The 19,963-nt window shown below is 47.3% G+C and overlaps 1 protein-coding gene across 3 annotated transcripts in view; it reads left to right on the top strand.

Annotated features, from left to right (window-relative positions):
* CRTC3 (CREB regulated transcription coactivator 3) overlaps positions 1 to 19,963 on the top strand; it is a 96,719-nt gene that overhangs the window by 61,018 nt on the left and 15,738 nt on the right. For all 3 annotated transcript variants that reach the window (XM_052659675.1, XM_052659674.1, XM_052659673.1), the window contains exons 4-9: positions 1,430 to 1,491; positions 2,969 to 3,031; positions 5,113 to 5,213; positions 11,518 to 11,553; positions 13,306 to 13,391; positions 15,544 to 15,593. In XM_052659675.1, the coding sequence (XP_052515635.1) occupies positions 1,430 to 1,491; positions 2,969 to 3,031; positions 5,113 to 5,213; positions 11,518 to 11,553; positions 13,306 to 13,391; positions 15,544 to 15,593 (398 nt within the window). The remainder of the gene's footprint in view (positions 1 to 1,429; positions 1,492 to 2,968; positions 3,032 to 5,112; positions 5,214 to 11,517; positions 11,554 to 13,305; positions 13,392 to 15,543; positions 15,594 to 19,963) is intronic.

Below are 19,963 nucleotides of genomic sequence, written 5' to 3'. Positions count from 1 at the left end.
AGAGGCATTCTTGTCTCTTCACCTTTTCCTCTCTGTCTCCTACTGTGGTCCATTCCGACCTGTACTTTGCGTGCATACATATGTACTAAGTCGCTTCAGTTGCGTCTAACTCTTTGCAACCCTGGGGACTGTAGCCCATTGGGCTTCTCTGTCCATGGGATTTTTCAGGCAAGAATACTGGAGTGGGTTGCCATGCCCTCCTCCAGGGGATCTTCCGGACCCAGGGATCCAACTCACGCCTCTTATGTCTCCTGCACAGCCTAATAGTTAATGTTGAAGAAGTGTCTGGTCTCTCTTCTGAAAGCACCTCTGTTTTATTGCATTGACTAAGATTCAGATTAAGAAAGAAGGTAACTAGAGCTGACCACACTTGTGCACAGGAAGTGAAACTTGTGATCATAGTGCTTCTGGCAGAGAAACATTTCGTTAAGAGTTCATCAGTGTCCCTATTTCACTCATGCCAGGTTCTGCCTACATCATAGTTCCTTCTCCATCAAGGCCTCTGTTTCCTCCTGAGCCTTAGATGGTAATGGCTTCTTTTATACAGAATCACCAAAGATCACAGGAGAATAATATGACTTAGAATGTGTTTAGAAGGTATTCTATGCATATAATTAAATTAACCAAACGGCTCTGTTGTACTCAGCACATATAGTGTAGCATCCCATCTGTTTTTCCCTGTTTGCATTTCATCTGGAATGTGTTCTAAGGCAGGCTAGACCCAGTGAAGAATACAGAATCCATAAAACGGGGCCCCTGACCATCTAAGGAAGTTCACATTTCTCCACAAGCCTAATGTAGCTCTCTTAGGGTTATAAGAAACAGGAACCCTCAACTTGAAGAAAAAGGAAATGTATTGGCTTATGGTTACTAGAAGCCCAGAGGGCTAGATCCAGGGGTCCGTACAATAGCACTGAGACTCAGGATCTGGGGGCGTACCTGCCCCTGTACTTGACTTCCAGGGAGAGAAACCCAGGCCCACATGGTCCCCGAGCTCACCACCGCAGCTGGGGGCAGTCCTTTCTTCCCCATGAGCCCATCCCTGAACTAGTTACAGGGGTTAAGTGACGTTGAATGGAAATGCCGGGTGTGGGTACATTCTGTGGGACAGGGAGGCCTACACAGAGTGACAGCCAAACCAGGTTTCGGGTGGGGGTGCAGGCAGGTCTTGAAAGTAAAAGAGGTTGGGCACGCAAAAAAGAAAGAAAGAAACACCCCACATGAATCATGCAAAGATGGTGCTGGTTAGGAGATAGGGGAATGAACTTTTCCAGGGGAAGTTGATAAGCCAAAGTAGGAGGAAGAGCTGTCGGGTATAGAGATAAAGACACAGACTGAAAACTCAGCAGCTGAACTCCGCACAACTCCAGCCGCTCAGTTCTGCCTCAGCTTCCCCTTCGTCTGAGTTTTCCTTGATTGAAATTTCTACTTCGATGGTAGCACGCTTGGAGCAAATTACGCCTCACAGCCCTTGGATGAAAGTTGGCCCAGGTAAGCAAGTCATATTTTCAAAGATATGATGGGCATGTGCTGTGCTTGAACAGTCTCACTTTATTTTACCCACCTCAGATGTCATTTTAGAAATTTCTAATCTAAAGCACAGACTCTTGTTTTCACTTATAAAACTTAAATCTCTCCACATAATAATCATAGGCTTATATGAAAGTCTAAAATTAAAAGTTATTTAAATCAATCTGAGTCTTCATTTTAAAGACCAAATAGAAACACATTCAGAATACATTGACCAATATAATAGTCTGACTTGGTATTATATTTAAATATATAAAGGTGTCATGGTAAGCTGCTGGAAGAAATAGAGGCGATAGTAAGCTCCTAAAACTAATTTGCATAGTGGATTTTATTTAGGGTCTCTGAGTATTTTTATATGTAGAGAATATGTACCCCCAAATTGAGTATTTTTTGGAATAGTACTGAAGGGGACAGAATATAGAGCTAACTGAACACATTCTTACATCCAGTGGATGCAAGATACCATTTTCAGATCGCCTGGTCAGATTTAAGAGGCGTTTGAAATGGACATGTTGAAAGCTTCTAGCTCCCTGGATTGAAGTCTATTCTCCATCTATTCTTGGGGCAAATACTGACAGCACTTGCTGTGGATAATGTAGTCAGGACCTGGGAAAGGCAGGTATGAAGAGGGTAACAGTGGGCCCCTACTGCAAGTAGATTTTCAGCAACCCTTAAGAATCTTGGGATCCATGATTGTAGAATAAACACAGTATCTTATTTTAAATCTTAAAAGCGTTAGGCAGTCCATGGTGCCTCTGTCCGTGGGGATTCCCCAGGCGAGGATACTGGAGTGGGTAGCCATTCCCTTCTCCAGGGGATCTTCCTGACCCAGGGACCAAACCTGGCTCTCCCTCATTGCAGGCAGATTCTTTAATTAAATTATAAAAAGATATTTCCAATTTGAGATTGTAAAAAATTTGTATTTAAGAGAAAAATTTCCTATGCTTTCTAGAGCATGAGGATTAGTTAGATTAATATTTTCAAACATTGGATTACTGTAGCAGTTATGTTCCTCTTTATGGAACTCTGTAGAGGAGTGCAGCAATTCTGTATCAGGGTTTGCCAGGCATCCCCTATGCACACACTCGGGGTATTTGATGAGGGGTAGTTTTTCACACATCTGGAATAAGACCTCACATCCCCAGAGAGGAGTTGGTCATGGATCTGAAATATTTCGAAAGGCATTCAAAAGTGCTTGTTTGTCGTTGAAAAAAAAAGACCAAAAACCTCCTTGCATGCCCAGCTGGCTCATTTGCTCACCCTATTCGCACGAGTTTCTGATAGTTTTTATCATAGAAGTCAGAAATCACAGGACCTGGAGAGATCAGCTGTGCAGCTGGGTGAGTAGAAGGGCCGGTTCTCAAACCCAGGCCTGAGGTTTCCCTTGCTCCTTGTGGACTGAACTTCTTTTCTTTTTATGTTATTCTGGTTTTTAAAGGCAGCAGCCTCCTTGGAAGGAAGAGAAGCACCCTGGGTTCAGGCTAACATCTGCACTAAACAGGTACATAGCTTGTTTTCTAGTAGAAATAAACTTTAAAGAAGGCAAATCACCTTGATGGTCCTGCTGCTTTTTAATCTATCATTTGTTTGCCAGAGTACGCTTATATCGATGGGTTGTGTTTATACAAAGTATTAAAAAAAAAAAAACCAACCTGAATCTCCCACCATGTAGCCAACACCTGCTCAGGACAACGTAGCTGTGAAAACATGACGTCTGAGTGAATGACAGAGTTTGCCTCCTACTCTGTGTCCTTGAGCAAGTTGCATAGCTTCTCTGTGTCTCACTTTACTCATCTGGAAAAAGGAAGATAACAGTACCTACATCAAGGGATGGTTGCAAGGATTAAATAAGATACATAAGAAACACAAGGAAGCATAAGCATTCAATAACCGATTTGAACTTCAAGCTTGACCCCAGTGTTTAGGTCATTTTGTTCAATCCTGACCACATTCTACAAGAATGAGTATGACTTTCTGTTCTAAGTAGTTACAAATGACTTGTCCAAGGTCACTTAGCTAATATGTGCTGGAACTGGGATTAAAAAAAAATTTTTTTTAGTGCAAAATTTTAACATACACAAAAGGGAAAAGTGTTACAAGAATTCCGTGTGCCCATCTTTTAGCTTCTATGTCTACCCTATCCCCTGCCCTTCCCACCCTTATCCCACCACCAGCCAGATAGAGTATTTCACCTGCAAATATCTCTAACACTATAAGGCTGATAGGAACCTTTAAACAACAACAACAACATAACTGCAATGCCATTATTCCACTTAACAAAATTAACAATAATTCCTAATATTATCTAATACCCAGTCTGTATTCACATCTCCCCAGTTGTCTCTCTGCATTTGATTGATATTCTCTTGAGTCTCTTTGAATCTGAACCCAAGGCTCCCCAGTCCCAGATTCCTTGCTTTTGCTGCTGCTTCATCCTGGTTCTGAACTGCCTATCCTTTGTGTAAACCCAGCCCAGCCATGGTGCACAGTCCAGCCACAGGGCTTAGTGGCTGCAGAAGGCCATCACCCGAAATAGCCCACAGAGAAGCATTTTAGGCTAATTTGAAGCCTCACACAAGTTCTTTTTTGGCAGTTTGACCCTTGATGGGACAAGTAAATAATATCTCTTGGAGTCAAAGCTGCATGTAAACTGCAACTGTCTGGGAGAATCTCAGAAATTTGCTATAGTTCCACACTCCCCCCAATTTTTGTCATACAGTTCTGTCACAATCTTAAAAACCATTGAGGCCCTCAAACAGTATTTATTCTTGTGGGTACATTTGTTTGTATTTAGCTATTGATATTGGAAATTAAATTGAGAGGTTTATAGAAGATACTTATTAATACACTTAGAAATAGCAGTAATAAACTCATTGCTCATAAATAAACTCATTTATGTCAACATAAATCATATTTTTGTAAGCACAGTTATATTTTCTGAAACAAACTAAATCACTGAGAAGAGAGGCATTGTCCCTTTTATGTATCTCTTGAAGACAGCTCGATCCTCTGCTTGTGCGTTCAATCTGCATTGACATTGCGTGTCACAAGGCTCTGGAAAGCTACTGTGCTCATGAGGGCAAGAGTGAAAGGGCAGAGAACACGTTAGGGTTATTCTGAAAATCGTCCTGACCTTGCATTCTTCCTGCAAGGGCTGGAAAGCCACTGCTTTGGTGATCCTTCCTGGGGGAGGAATTATTCCCAGATGGAGAAGATCTAGCCCAGCTGCAGAGACTATATTGGCCACAGCCATCTTCTGAGTTGTGAGGAAAGATGGAACGTTTCTTAAAGAAAGCCGTGAATCCAGTGTCTTCCTTGTTGAACCATATCGTTACGCCACTAGCTTCAAAGTGTGAGATCTCACAAGTACAAATTGCTGTCTTCTGGGTGTGGGTCATCCTCAGAGGCTGATGTTGTTGTAAGGGACTGCAGGTAGGTCCAAACCCCTAATTTTATGGATGATTGTAAATCTGTTATTCTTGCTTTCTCTCCCATTGGTAATTTTCAGGAAAGAATATTGCATTTTCACTAAGGAAAAATGGGTTTTTCAGCCAGACTCTCTCTCCCACCCCTCCCTCTTAGGACCAATTCTGACTCTGCTCTTCACACCAGCGCTCTGAGTACCAAGCCCCAGGACCCCTATGGAGGAGGGGGCCAGTCGGCCTGGCCTGCCTCGTATGTGGGTAAGACACGTAGGCCGGAGGCCAGCCACTTCTGTACCGTCTTGTTCTGTCCTCGGGGAGTGGGGGGGAGAGAAAAGCTTACACCGTGTGCCTTTCCTTGGCTCGTCTTCCCCGGGGAGCAACTCCTGGCCGGGGAGGTGTGTGTGTGCTCGTGATGAGATGAGAGTGGACCTTCCCTCCCGCCTCTTCCTCTGCAGGTTCTCCTTGGCGTGTCTCGGCCCTCAGACTTTCCTGCACACTCTCCCATTTTAAGGTCCTCATCGGTTTTATGGGGACTCGTAGCAACTTTCTAACTGGTCCCCTTATTTGCAATCTCCTGTCTTCCCAATCCAGTCTAATGTCGGGTTGTCTGAAAGCCCTTTTTCCACCCAGGATCTGGACAAACAGAAATAAAAGCAGAAGTGACACAGGGAGGTGGATGCCGCCTTTCCCCCTGATAAGAGGAAGTGGCTTCTTTCTGGGGGGCCATGTCTATTCAGACCAAACCCCAGAGGGACGCTGACTCCCCCAGTGGCCAGCAGCCCGGGGCCAGAGGAGCGGGAGCTCACCTGTTGCCCACTTTGCTGTAGGTCGTTGTCCCGCCTCCCCAGGGTGACCAGGAGTGGGGGAAAGAGTCATGCCATCTGCTTCCAGAATGACCCAAATCTGATCAGATTCCAGTCACAGTGCCACTCCCCCACCTCTAGGAGAGAATCCACATCTCCCAGTTTGGGACGATAGGGACCCCAGGATCAGGCAGCCTGTGCCCACCTCACTCCCTTTTCTCCTTACTCACCAACCCTTCCCCCCCCAAGTCTGTGAACTGCTTTGGGTTCCAGAACTGCTTCATCCTGCTGCCATCTTGTCCTCTCTTAACTCACTCCTGACTCAGCTGGCCAGCACCCTCAGCTTTGTCCTCATGTCTGCAGAGCCATCCTTACCCTTCCTCCCTTTGCCAGCCCAGAACCCGCCATGTCCTTCCAAAATCCTGGAGCCCCTCCCTGTAGATGGCTATCGTGCCACTGACTGCCTCTCCCATGGGTGTGCTTCTCTTCCGCTCCAAGTAGATTGCTCTTTTTTTTAAAAAAAAAATAACTTTTATTTTAAATAGGAAAGCATTTCTAGTGCAACAGGCATCAAGGTATTTAAAAGGCATCAAAATTTGGTGCATAGCAACTCTGGATCATAGAGGTTTTTATTCTTGAGGGCAGCAGAGCAACCCCCACGAAGGGTCTTGCCGGGGAAGCTCTTACAGGAACCCCACGTGAAGCAGCTGTGTGAGGGGCTGCTTCCAGTAGAGTTCCTGCAGTCGGTGTGTTAATGGTCTTATCTTCCACACAGAGTCAGGCATGGAGGAGCCCTCAGTGATGGAGAGTGAGGAGGAATTACTTGGTGGCTTATGCATACAGAGCACACTCTAGTCACTGACTAAGCTGCACCTGAATCACGTTTGGTTCAGTAAGATGCCGTCCAAGCCTGCCTTTCTGGGGTTTATTATCTAGCAGGAACAAGGGTCCTGAAACAGCCATTCCATGTGCACACTGACCGTTGTCCACAAACAGAGCTGTGTGTTTGGTCTGAAAACGAGAATAAATACATCTTTGGCCAAGATAATACTAGCCTTTAGTTTCTTTTACTTTTTAGATAGTTTAAAGCCTGAGTAGTCCCTATACCTTCTGAGGAATCCATTCTGGTCTTATTTCCTTGCATACAGTAGGGATGGGGTTTAATCATCCCGGTACGTGTTGTGATAATGCTGTATTTGTTCCCTTGATGCAGTTCAGAGATGCTCCATTTACCCAAGCAGTTTTGTCAAGTATGAGCTGCTTGAGGACAGGATGGGGCCGTCAAGCTTTGTGTGCACACAGGGGGCTGTGAGAGTGAAGCTGGCAGCTGTGTTGAAGCTGGATGTGGTTCCACCACTCACCACTTAGAGGAGTAGGACCTATGGGAAGCTGGAGTAGTTTAGCTTCCGCATCGGTAGTTACAAGTAGTGCGTAGGGATATATAAGCCTATGGACTTCCCTGGTGGTCCAGAGGTTAAGACTCCACACTTCCAGTGCAGGGGGTATAGGTTCAATCCCTGGTCGGAGAACTAAGATCCCACACGCCCACTGCTTGGCATGGTCAAAAAAAGCAGAATGTGTGCTTAGGGCTTGCCCAATGGCTCAGCAGTAAAGAATCCATCTGTGATATAGAGATACAGGAGGCGTGGGCTTGATCCCTGGGTTGGGAAGATCCCCTGGAGGAGGAAATGGCAACCCACTCCAGTATTCTTGCCTGGAGAATCCCATGGATGGAGGAGCCTGGCAGGCTACATGTCTGACACATGGCATGGTCAAAAAAATAAAAATGAAAAAGAGGGGGAGAATATATAAGCCTAAAAAAGGTGCAGCAAGGTCTTAGTCTCCCTGGATTGGGAGGGAACCAGACTGATAGACTTCAATCTGGAATTCCCGAGAAAGAGCTGCCTTTCTGCCTCTGCCATTCCTGCGTCCGTGTTGCCCTCTGTTCAAAGTGTGTGCTTCTCTAGAAAGGGCTAAAGGCCTAGAGAGAACAAGGAAATCCTAAGTAACAGGACTTTGAGGCCTGCATGCAGAGAGGAAGAAAAATAGCTAAAGCAAGTGATTAATCAAGTGAAGTATTTACCCTAAGAGTGATGTTGCCTGCAAGGGAAGAGGTGCGAAGTGTCAGAAGGCGTGAGTGAGGACAAATAAGAAAAGCAACGGAGTGTCAGTGTTGATCCTACAGCGGAGCCGTGCGGAAAGCAGAAAGAAAGAAGGAAACCCTGGAGCAGAGTCCCAGGGTCCCTACTTTTCACATCAGCAGCTCGAGCCTGCCGTGTTTGTACCCCGGTATCTGACAACTGTGGAAGGCAGGCCGACCTCCAGCCTGGACGTCTGAACCGTGTCCCTGCTTCAGTTGCCTTGGAAGTACAGCAGAACTCAGAAACACATCCAAATATGGCTGTGTTTACATGGGAAAGCCAGTGTGTTTAAAATATTATTCAAGTCTCCAAGGATAGGAATTATTTCTGGAGAATTCTATCTGTTGGTGGGAGCTATTTTAAATAGTTTCTTGTCTTTCCCCTCTCCCCCTGTCATTCATGAAAGTTTCTCATTTGCTTTCCTTTCAGATTTTTAAAAATATCGACTAGCTTTGCAAAAAGGTATTTCTTATTATAGGAGCTACCAAATAAAGTAAAGATTTTAAAAGTGATGGGAAAAATTATAATTGAAGCTGGGAATTAGACTCCACAAGCAGAGAGCAAGAACTGCCTTTTCCCTGGGAATCTTTCCTGACCATAGTGATGTAGCTTCAATTAATGTTCCCACTATTTTTTTTGGTTCTGAGTAGATCATAAGGGAGCATCTGCTGACAGCTTAACTACATGAGCAGAAAGCTGTGATACATTCATGAGCAAAAGTTTGTGTCCCAAGAAGACACAGTCATTAGGCTGATACATGGTTAGTAATTCTCATAATGGTTATTCAATTTGCGTGACAAGGCATCCATCGTGAGGAGTTGATGGAAATGAGAGAAATAGACTTTTATGAAACCAAGCAAGATTTTTATAATTTCTCTCTTCTTGTTTAATTATCCAGAACTTAGCAGCATGTGCAGTTTAATTATCATTTCATACTCACATGCACGCACACACACACACACATATACCCCCTGAATGGGTAAGCCTGATGGCACTCTGTGACACTTGCCTATTGCCCTGTAGACTAGGACTGTACCTAACCCACCTCTGCTCATCACTAGCGAGTGGAGTAAGGGGCCAGGGTGGTCCTTGCCCTTTCAAGTAGCAGTCTAGAGCTAAGGGCAGAGCAAGGCATGATGGTTGTCTTCTTAGCACCCAGAGCTGTAGAGGCTGAGTCTCACCAGCCTTAAGAAACACAGCCCTGAGCTCCTTCCCAGGGAAGGAGATCTGCCTTGAACCCCAGTGATCTTACCACAGGTAATACTATACCTTTGACCAGCACCATGAAGGCTTAAAATGCAAATAGCCCTGAAAGAAATGAGCCTGTTGGAGAAGGAAGTGGCACCCCACTCCAGTATATTCTCGCCTGGGAAATCCCATGGACAGAGGAGCCTGGTGGGCTATATATTCCATGGAGTCGCAAAGAGTCAGACACAACTGAGTGACTAAACAAACGAGAGAGAGAGGTGAGCCTTGGTTGCACAGATGGGAGGGAGAGGGGGATGGCAAAGGCGTCGGAGATCTAAAGAGGCGGCAGAAGTGTCACGCAGGTGGCAGGAGGACCCAGAATGGGGAGGTCTCCTGAGAGAGACACTGCGGTTAAGTACTCTGCCCCCTGCCTCCACCTCTGTTCCGCAGATCCAGGCTGTGCTGGGAGGCGTTCTAGATTGGTCAGACATGAGGGTGGGGAGAGGGAAGGCGGCCTCAGTTACGTTCAGGAGGTCAGCCCCTGGCGGCTCCTAGTCCGCGAGGTTTCTTGGAACACACGTGAGCCTTGGTTGTGGCTGCTTGTCCCCTGCAGGGCTGCTCCATGTTTCCCCTGCTTCTGGATACCCACTCACAACTCGTTCCCTTTTATTTTTATCCCTTTATTTATAGTTGTATCATCTGATATTTTTCATCCAGTAGTAAAAATCCAGGCTTGGATATGTTGAAAAAAAAAGCTATACAACGTGAGAGCTGTGAGTTAAGTTTTATTTGGGCAAAATGAGGACTGCAGCCGGGAGATGGCATTTCAGATAGCTCTGAGAGACTGTTCTGAGGAGGTGACAGAAGGAGCCAGGATATATAGGAGTTTTGCAACAAAGGGCAGGTAGTCTGAACATCAAAAGATTGTGGTTAATTAAAGAAAACCAGATAACCTGTGTATGGGAAGGTGCAAGCATCCAGGCTCCCTGAAATCCTTCCTGTCATATGCAGCTCAGCTGCCGGGGCCAGTGCCCTGTGTTTTCACATCCCGAATTTCCTCAGGGCTCACCATGGGGAGTGGCTGTAGTCTGATGGCTGGTAGATGGAGGTGTTTTTTCCTTCCTGAGTTCCCTGGTGGCTGCAATCGCTGGTGACTGTGACAGCCTTTGTTTACTGATACGGCAGGAAACATTCCATTTCTCACATATTTTGGTTATATATTAACTTGGTGCTAACACATTGGTTATTGCCACCATCATCCTTCTAGTTACCGAAACTCTGAGCCAGGAGTTAATTGTCTTTAATTACTCTCATTCCCACACCCCTCACACCCATTGAGTAGCCAAGTCCTGTTCATTCCACGCCTGCTGTGTATCTCAAATCCGCCGCCTCTTTTCTGTCCTCGCTGCCAGTAAATACCCCACTTATTTCCTTCTTGTCTGGACTGTTACGGAGGCTTTTCACTTGGTCTTCCCGCCTTCAGACTTTCTCCTTTCAATCTACCTCACATTCCGCTGCAAGAACAGTCTCTCCAAAACAGAGGGGATACACGTATGTGTATAGACTTCCTAGCTGGCTCAGTGGTAAAGAACCCACCTGCCAGTGCAGGAGCTGCAGGAGACGTGGGTTCAATCCCTGGATTGGGAAGCTCCCCTGGAGGAGGAAATGGCAACCCTCTCCAGTATTCTTGCCTGGGAAATCCCATGGACAGGAGATCCTGGTGAGCTACAGTCCATGGGGTTACAAAGAATCGGACCCAACTAGCGACTAACACTTTGTGCCTTTTTACTTCACTCTCTATATTACTTCTTTCTTTCCTTTGTGATTTGGTTAGAGGTTCTCAGACTTTGTAAACTGTTCTTCTTTCAGGACAGAGGCAGTAAAAGATTTTAAAGACGGAGATAATTTTAAAGAAAAGTAGATAGGCACCAACCTTAGACTTCAGTTCAGTTCAGTTCGTCGCTCAGTCATGTCTGACTCTGTGACCCATGAATCGCAGCACGCCAGGCTTCCCTGTCCATCACCAACTCCCAGAGTTCACTCAAACTCAAGTCCATCGAGTCGGTGATGTCATCTAGCCATCTCATCCTCTGTCGTCCCCTTCTCCTCCTGCCCCCAATCCCTCCCAGCATCAGAGTCTTTTCCAATGAGTCAACTCTTCGCATGAGGTGGCCAAAGTACTGGAGTTTCAACTTTAGCATCATTCCTTCCAAAGAACACCCAGGACTGATCTCCTTTAGAATGGACTGGTTGGAAGTTAGCTCTATCTATTTTAAGTTTACTATAAATGCTGATGCCCTCTGAGTGAACATCACTATACCACAATTGTCTTGGAATTTTCAAAATTCTATTTGAATCAGAAAGATTTACTAATTCATGAATAAATAAAGGTGAAAGCACCGCATAACAGTGTTTTTTCTTTCCCACTAGGTTTCTGTGATGGTGAGAATGACGTGCATGGGGAAGGTAATGAACTGATTTCACCTACCTGTGCTGAGTGGGATGCTGACTGTAGTATGCATAACCCCCTCTTAACATCTGATCTAGTTAATACTCAGGTTTTCTGGACTTCCCAAAAAATGCTGCCAACTGCTGACTTGTTTACTTTTCTGAGAGGCTCTACAAAATTAAGGCCAGCCCTGATCAAGGCCACGAGAAGGGAAATGTGTGGTTAGACTACAAAGGCTCCTTGTCATCTGGGTCCCCATGGTCCCACAGTCATAGGGCTGTACAGGGGAGCAAGTTGTGATCACATGAGAATAGTGATTAGACACTTAAGCCATTGGTTTTTCCAATATCCATCCTTCCTCAGCTGTCTTTCTCAGCCTGTTTAGAAAGTTTTGTGAGCCAGTAATCGACAGATATAAATAATGTGAGGAAAATGCGAAGTGATTGCAAAATGAAATTGCAAACCTTACAGAAGATAATGAGTTTCATAAAGCTGATTAATGTTGGGGATCTACTAAATGACTCTGGAAGCTATTGACAGATGAAGGCCTGACACAGCTCATTTATTCATTCAGTACCAGGCACTGTTTTCTTTTCCCTAAAATTTTATAATCTGAAATTTAATTTTTATAATCTGAAAGTGAACAACTAAATTAGGTTTATACACTGCAGGGGTCAGGACTTACAGGGACTGTGATAAATGAGGAGCTTCCTGTGCCAGAAGCAAATCTCTTTCATCATCATATATGCTCCTTTCTGGGAAGGCCATCTCAGGCCAGGAGTAAAGTCATGAAAAGTTGAAACAGCAATAAATATCTAATCCACTAGGACAGAAATAGAGAGATGGCTGCAAGGTTGTTTGCATTCCCAGTGAGTTCTTTGAAGAATTACAACCAGTCTTGGATATGAAGTGACAAAAAGCAATGAGCTTCTCCAAGGAAACAATCCCCTTTACGGTGCTGGAGTCCATTCCAGCCATATTCTTGTGACCAGACTGTCATGAGAAGTAGCCTTAAGTCATCTCACGCATCCCTTGCAACTTTTCCTGTCATCTGATGTTATCTTTCAGGGGCTTCCCTGGTGACTCAGATGGTAAAGAATCCAGCTGAAATGCAGGAGACCTGGGTTACATCCCTGGGGCAGGGAGATCCCCTGGAGAAGGAGATTTCCTCATCCCTCTGGGTTCTCAACTCCTCTTTCTGCCCCACACCCAGCCCAGGACCAGGCATCTTCACTGCCACCTTGTCTTCCATGGAATATTCCTCTTCTCTCTTTGTTACCTTCCTCATTCCCTCTCTCCTGGATTTTTGTGGGTCCCTCCTCATTCCTTTTCTTCCATCCTCTCCTCGCCAGGTTTGCAAGGCCCTCCCTGACCTGACCTTGACCTTCCCACCCTTCTCCTTTATATACTCAGTGGCTGTCCATCACCTCCACTCTCAGCCTTCGTTCATATTGCTGTCTCTCTGGGGATGGCCGTTTCCTGTGTCCCCAAAAGGCTGGAGCCCTTTGACCTTTTGGGCCTCCCCCAGTCCTCTTTCCAGACATGGGTATCCACGTGCCACCCTTTCCCACGTGTAGGGTACGAAAGCCTCAGGGGCTGAATTCACGCCTCACCCATGCATCCCCCACAGCAATACTCAAAACACCGTCTGTAGTAGACAGTCAATATATGCTAACTCAGCTGCTTCCACAAAGGCCACTTGCTGGGCCAGAGGTGGGGGTTGCAGTGGGGGGCCTTCTAACGCAGCGGCTGCTGCTTCTCCCCTTCAGTGGCGTCTTTCCCTGGCCCGCTGAGGGAGGAGAACCTGCTGAGCGTCCCCAAGCCACTCCCGAAGCAGCTGTGGGAGACCAAGGAGGTAGGTGGACAGCTGTCCTTGTTGTCACTGAATGTTTGCCCTCCAGAGGTCAGTGTCAAATCCCACAGGGGATTTGGGGGGGAAAAAGCAGAGCAGAAGTCTGGCGACAAAGATAGAAGAATATACTAGGGGATGATGGTTCAAATAAAACAAGCATAATTGTATCGATGGGTTAGCATAACCATCTCTTAACTTTCTAGTTCCCATATGAATTCCCTCTTTCAGAAAGACTGGTTGGTCCCTCCTATCTCTTTCATATTATAGGAAGTGCTGAAACCCAGTTACAAGTCAGAGGCAGATTTTTCTGTTTTGTAGCCAGCACCAGCTGCCAGTCACTAGCTTCTGTCCATAATGGCTGGTTCACCAGATAACTCCTTGCTTTAGTGAAACCCATTTGACCTGAGTCACCTGGAAGTCGGAAAGAAGTCCTCTGTTTAACAGTTTCTAAGAGCCTTTGAGTACTTGTCCCTGTCTCCACCCCGGCTCCCTCTCTGTTAACCCACCTGCTGTGGAAGAGAGGGGGGTCCCATGGTACCCAAGTCAGGCTTTCTTCCATACAGAATCTGCTACCTCTGAAAGAAAACAACGCGTGCGCCCAGCTCTGAGCCAAAGGAAACCAAATGAACTTTTTGGCCAACCGTATATATATATGTGTGTATATATATATATACACATACATATATGCTAAAAAATAATAATAAAAAAGGGAATGAACCTATTGACTCAGCTCTTCTCCCAGAAATGATTAATGGAGAACTGCAAGTGCATCAGAGCTGAGTGGGATGAGGGGCACTCCCTGGCGGTTCAGTGCTGTGGTCATTGCCGCCTGGGCAGGTGTCCTGTGGGCCAATTTCTTCTGCCACGTCTACCAAAGTCATCATTAGCATTAGGGTGGGCTGGAAAGGCCTTTTGTAAAAGCAAGGTGTTTTGATATTCAGTCTTCTGGGGGCAAAGAGATGTAAAAGTTCACATACTTAGACACAGGAGAAGCCCACTGTCCTTTTCCACGGGAGGCGCCAGTGGTCTTGGAGGCCTTTGTCAGAGGACAGCTGTATCTTCCCCACAGAGGGGTCAGAGGCAGCCAGTCTTCTCTGAGCACCAGGGAAGAGGTACTTTCTAGGGAAAGCGGTGTTCATCTCTATCAGTTCTTTTTTTCTCTGCTGTGCCGCATGGCTTGCAGGATCTTAGTTCCCTGACCAGGGATTGAACTCAGGACCAAGGCATTGAAAGCACTGAGTCCTAAGTATTGGACTGCCAGGGAACTCCCCTCATCTCCCCTAGCTGTTACAGATTTGCAGTTCTCCATAAATCACTTCTGTGAGAAGAGATGAGTCAATAGGTTCATTCCTTTTTTTTTTTTTTTTAAGCATGTATTAGGTTGACCAAAAAGTTCGTTTGGTTTCCTGTAACATCTTAGGAAAAAAAACCTAAACAAACTTTTTGGCCAACCCAGTATATATTGAGTACCTGTTGCCAGACATTGAGGTGCAGGGATGGGACAATAAACAAAATGAAAATACCCTCTAGGGACATCCCTGGTGGTCCAGTGGCTGAGACTGCCCGCTCCCAATGCAGGGCACCCCCGACTTCCATCCCTGGTCAGGGCACTAGGTCCCACGTGCTGCAGCTAAGAGTTCTCAAGCCGCAACTGAAAGGCCCCCCATGCCACAGCTGGGATTGAAGAGGCTGTGAGCCGTAACTAAGACCCAGCACTGCCAAAGAAATAAAGTAGATTTTAAAAAACAAGGGAAAAAAAGAGAAATCCCCCCCGAGTTAGATTTTAGTTGAAATATTTCTTTTCTTCAGATGTTAATTTCCTGTTTCTTCACTCTAGTTCATGTCTCTTTTTTCTCCTGTTCCTCTGAGGCTCGTTAGAAAATGAATGTTTATTTAAAAGCTCTATGGGACGCATATTGGCCTTTTACAAGAAAATAATTCATTTAGAAGAGAATCATCTAGAAGGATCAAATTAAGAAAATTTATTAGTATCATGCCTCCCTTATGCCTGGAAAAGTCTAATCAAAACTTAAACTGCTGCTTTGTAAGGATGCTGTTTCTATGCTGGCTCTCCACTCGCACTGACTGGAGCCCCAGGATACCTGCAATGACTGTTTTTAAAAACTTGAATTTGGCTTCCTATGTCTCTCCCCAGATCCAGTCCCTGTCTGGGCGCCCTCGATCCTGTGATGTGGGAGGTGGCAGGTAAGAGATGTTCTTTCAGTTCTTGTTTCAGGGCCATCCTGAAGGTTTTACCGAAAGGAACGTCTTGCTGCTTCATCAGAGAACACTGAGAAATTTCACACATTACATATAAGTTGAAAGTCAACTGAATTTTCACAAAAACAACAGCTCTCTTTTGGTATGCTCATATTTCATTTGTTCAAAGTAATTATATGACATAACTGCAAAAGTAAAACTGCCATAAATATGTTTGAGAATAATATCACCGACTCTGGGTAAACAAACAACCCCACTGGAAGAAGCCGGGGCCTGCAGGCGTGGAGGGGGCCCACCAGCCTCGCGCCTTTGGAACCCGTGGGCCCCTGGCAACTTGGTGACCCAGAAGTTACCTAAGAGAGTACCAAATGCCACAAAACCATGAACCTCAAAGGGATAGATTTTGTGTTATGTACATTTTATTTTTACCACATTTTTTTAAACTAATGGAAAATGAATAAATAGGAAAGCTTGTGGTATTAAAAGGAGTTTCTGTGGAACAGCTAATTAATGTATTTAGAAGTATACAGCTTCACTCCCTGAAAAATGTGAGAGACAGCTTTCACAAAAAAACATGTGCAGTACTAAAAGATTAAAATGTTCCTGAGGAGATGGGACCAAGGAGGGATGTGGAGACAACAGAGCTGATGAAGCCCGCACACTGACACCCGTGAAGGCGCTCTCACTGAGACACAGACATGGGGAGGGCCCTCTCTCGCGGTCTTCGCAGAGAGGGCTGAGCCCTGGGGTGCACGGTGGGGTCCTGAGAGCATGGGGGCAGAGGGGGCCCCAGTGACCCTCAAGGCTGCCCCCCAGGGTTGGAACAAAAACCTTGAAACGGCAACTCTTCCAAAGCCAAAACCGTGTGGTTTGAAGGCTGGCCTCTTGCATGATCTAGCTGAGCGCAGGTGCGCTTTCTAGATGGTCTGACAGTCTGCAGAGGAACTCCAGCTATAGTACCTCAGGCCGTCCTTCTTTCTCATCTCCCCTGTAAAGCCTTCACTGTTGTCTAACAGCACTGAGTTCAGGGCCCACCCTCCTGAGCAATGGGAGCGCAGGCATTCTTTTCAGCTAGTAAAATATAAACTCATGCAATGAACAGCCCACTGAGCTGAGATCAGGGTTGACCTCTTGAGAAAGTCAAAATGCCCTCTAGGATGGCCCACCTGGTGAGACCATCACGCCTGGGGTATAGGTCGTCCCCACAGCTAGGGCTGAAGATTCTTCTCAAGAATTCATTTTGGCTCAATCCTCAGGCAGATGGGTGATGGAGGCCCCACAGGCCTAAATTACAGAAGGGGCTGTGTACTTTCAACTCCTCATCCCTGCCCCCGAGAGCTTTGAAACCAGGGTTCCTTAGGTGACAAAACTTGGTTCCCTGCTCTTACACTAGGTGTAGGATTCTGTCCCGTGGCTTCTGTTCATCTGGTGTTTATTGACCCCCTACTCCTAGGCACTGGAGCAGAGCAGTGAACGAAACAGAACAGGTGCCTGCTCTCAACGAGCTGAGGTTCCTGTGGAGCAAAGTAGGCGAAAACAATCAAGCCAATGAATACACGTCATGTGTTGGTAAACGCAGTGAGGAAAAAGAAAGCCGAGTAAGGAGAAAGGCGACCGCGGGTGTCTGCAGGAGCCTCTCTGACACGATGACTGTGACCAGAGTCCAGGACGCAGTGCAGGGAAGGGCAGAGGGAACGGCAGGAGCATGCCTGCAGAGCATGGAGGCAGGGGCAGCCCGACCCGGACTCGCTGGGGAGTTCTGAGCCAGGGACTACGTCGTCTGCCTTATAGCGGATCCAGGAGGTGGCCCTAGCAGCTGAATTTGGAAAGTTACAGGGTATACTCCTCTCCAGCAGAGGGAGGGGACTTTGAATGTCGGTGACAGCCTGGCTTGTGTTTGTCATGGTTACCTTCTCCATCCCTGCTCTGTGCTACCAGATGCGGTTTCTGCCTTCGCCTTTCCTCCCTCCCTCTGAGCACCCAGCCAGAGAGCCCGTTGCCCGCAAAGCGAGCAGCTCTGCATTTGCCAGTTTATTTCCTAGTCCTTGGCCCTAACACTGCAACCAGCTGTCTGGAAGACAAGGTGTCCCGTTCAGCTTTTCTACAGTCTAAATCATCCTCCTTCCTCACCCCAAAAGGACCCCTTTCCTACTTCCCCTTCTCTCTTCAAGCCTCCACAGTGATCCCAGTCCTACTTCACCAAGAAAAGAGAAGCGGCAGGAATGAACGCCCAGCTTCCTCCCGCCCCGCACTCCATGCCTCCCAGCCCCACATGCCATCCTTCCTGGTTTCTAGTCCCAGGGACCCAACTGGCCGTCTGTTCACACCCGATGTCCTTGGCCCTTCCGGAAGCCTCTCTCCTGCTTATCCTTCCCGCTTCTGTGTTTTCTACCTTTCCCTGTCTACTACGTCTTCTCTCTGCATTAATCACACTTAAGGATTCTGCACCGAAAAGTACTATCTGACCTTGCATTCCCTTCTAGTTCCTTCTTCTCACTTCCAGACTTCTCAGCCACACTTTCTGAAAGGCTTTCCCCTCGAGGCTCCCTTACTGCTTGTCTGTTCCTCGGCCCACGGTGGCCTGGCTCCCTCCCACACTGTTCTGACAGAACGTTCCTCGAGAGACATCCCATGACACGTCCTCCCGTGTTACCGAAGCTCAGCATCTAGAGCAGAAGTCCTTCTGTTACCCACACCACCTACCCTGTCCCCAGTCTACTCATGTGCTTCCCTGTTCCCTGTCCTGGTGGGGGTGGTTCCACCCGTCCCCGTGCCAGAAAATCAGGAGTCACCCTTGAGCACTTCCTTAAACACCTCCAGAATTTCTCCATATCTATCCGCCTCCACGCTCTCATTATGTCTTCACTGCTCAGCGGCAGCACTACTCACCTCTTTGCCTCCAGGCCCCGCTTCTTACACCCTCCCCCAAGTCTGGCCTAAGGATGAGTGTGTCTTTCCCGCGCTCTCCACCTTCCCCTGGCTTCTTGTCATCAGTTTAAGCCTCATGTACTTTCTGCCTCCTCCTCCAGGCCCATATCCCATCACATCTCCCCTCCAAACTTGACCTTCCTGTGGCGGCCAAGTTCCTAGTGCCCACAGTGTAGTCACATGCGTCTCTGCTTCACCCGTGCTGGGAACTCTGCCTGCAACGATCTTCCCATTTGGAGCATCTGAATTCTTGAGCCTTCCAACTCAGCTCTGACATCCTTCAGGAATCTCCCCTCCCCCAACCCTCCAGGGCTTGTACCATCAGGCTCCGTCACTGCACAACTGAATCGGATTATACTGCAAGTTATTTTGTTTATGGTTGCTTCCCCTGCTTTGTCCAAGTCTCTTGAGGCCCTGATGCCAGTGGCCTGCACCCGGAAGGTGCTCCGCTGTGTGTGCTGTGCTGAGTCAGGGTCTTCAGTCACGTTCACCACCTTCCTCCCATCCTGGCTGAGGGCCCCTCCTCCAGCCACTCTCCTCCTCATCACCCACTCCGTTCTTTTCCTACATCAGACGTGGACCGCACAGTCACCTCTAACTGGTTCTCCCCACCTCCCTCTCTGCCCCTGTAAGGAGCTCTCCACACCAAAACCACAGGGGCCTCTCTAAACTGTGATTCTCCATCTCATACCTGGGCTCTCTGTCTCCTGCCAGCACTGATCCACACTCTCCAGAACAGCCTGTCCTCACGCCCTTGTTTCCTCCCTCGCCTGCTCATCTGCCCCCACTTCCGCACTCTGCCCAGCGCCCTGGCCGTGCCATGCTGCCTGCTGTTCCATGAGCACAGGGTCACACGCTTCGCCAGGCCCTCCCTCCCCAACCGTCCGCACAACCACGACTCCTGCTTCTGCGTTCCCAGTGACACTCGTATCAGTCCTGGACCAGCGAGCTTCCTGCCATACTGCAGCCACTTGCCTTACCTGTCTGTCTCCAGCCTGTCAGTGAATGCTAAGAGCAGTGCCCCCACCCAGCCCTGGGCTCAGTGGCCCCTCCCCGGGCCCACACTTCAGAGGGTTCCGCTTCCGTGGAGTAAGGAGTCCAAGGGGCTAAGGGGATGTGGGGAGCGGCCAGACCTGGGTCCCTGGGCTGGGGAAGACACAGGCCTGGTCTGCGGTGCAGGACAGGGCTGGGGAGGTAGGGAGTGGACTGCAGGCTGGGGCTGCCTCTCTGCATGTTCTAGCACAGAGCTCCAAGGAGTGGGAGAATTCTAAACTTGAATCTGGCCTTCCAGGCTATTATAAAGGTACAGTCTGTCAAGATGGAAACATAGAAGATAATTCATTTAAAGATTTATTGATTTGATTTATAACTTTAAAAAATTTAAACAATTGGCCTGCGGGGCCCCCGTCTGTACTCCTGCTCACACT

This window comes from Budorcas taxicolor, chromosome 21 (genome assembly GCF_023091745.1).
Source record: "Budorcas taxicolor isolate Tak-1 chromosome 21, Takin1.1, whole genome shotgun sequence".
NCBI lineage: Eukaryota > Metazoa > Chordata > Mammalia > Artiodactyla > Bovidae > Budorcas > Budorcas taxicolor.
This window is presented reverse-complemented; position numbering and strand designations above follow the sequence as displayed.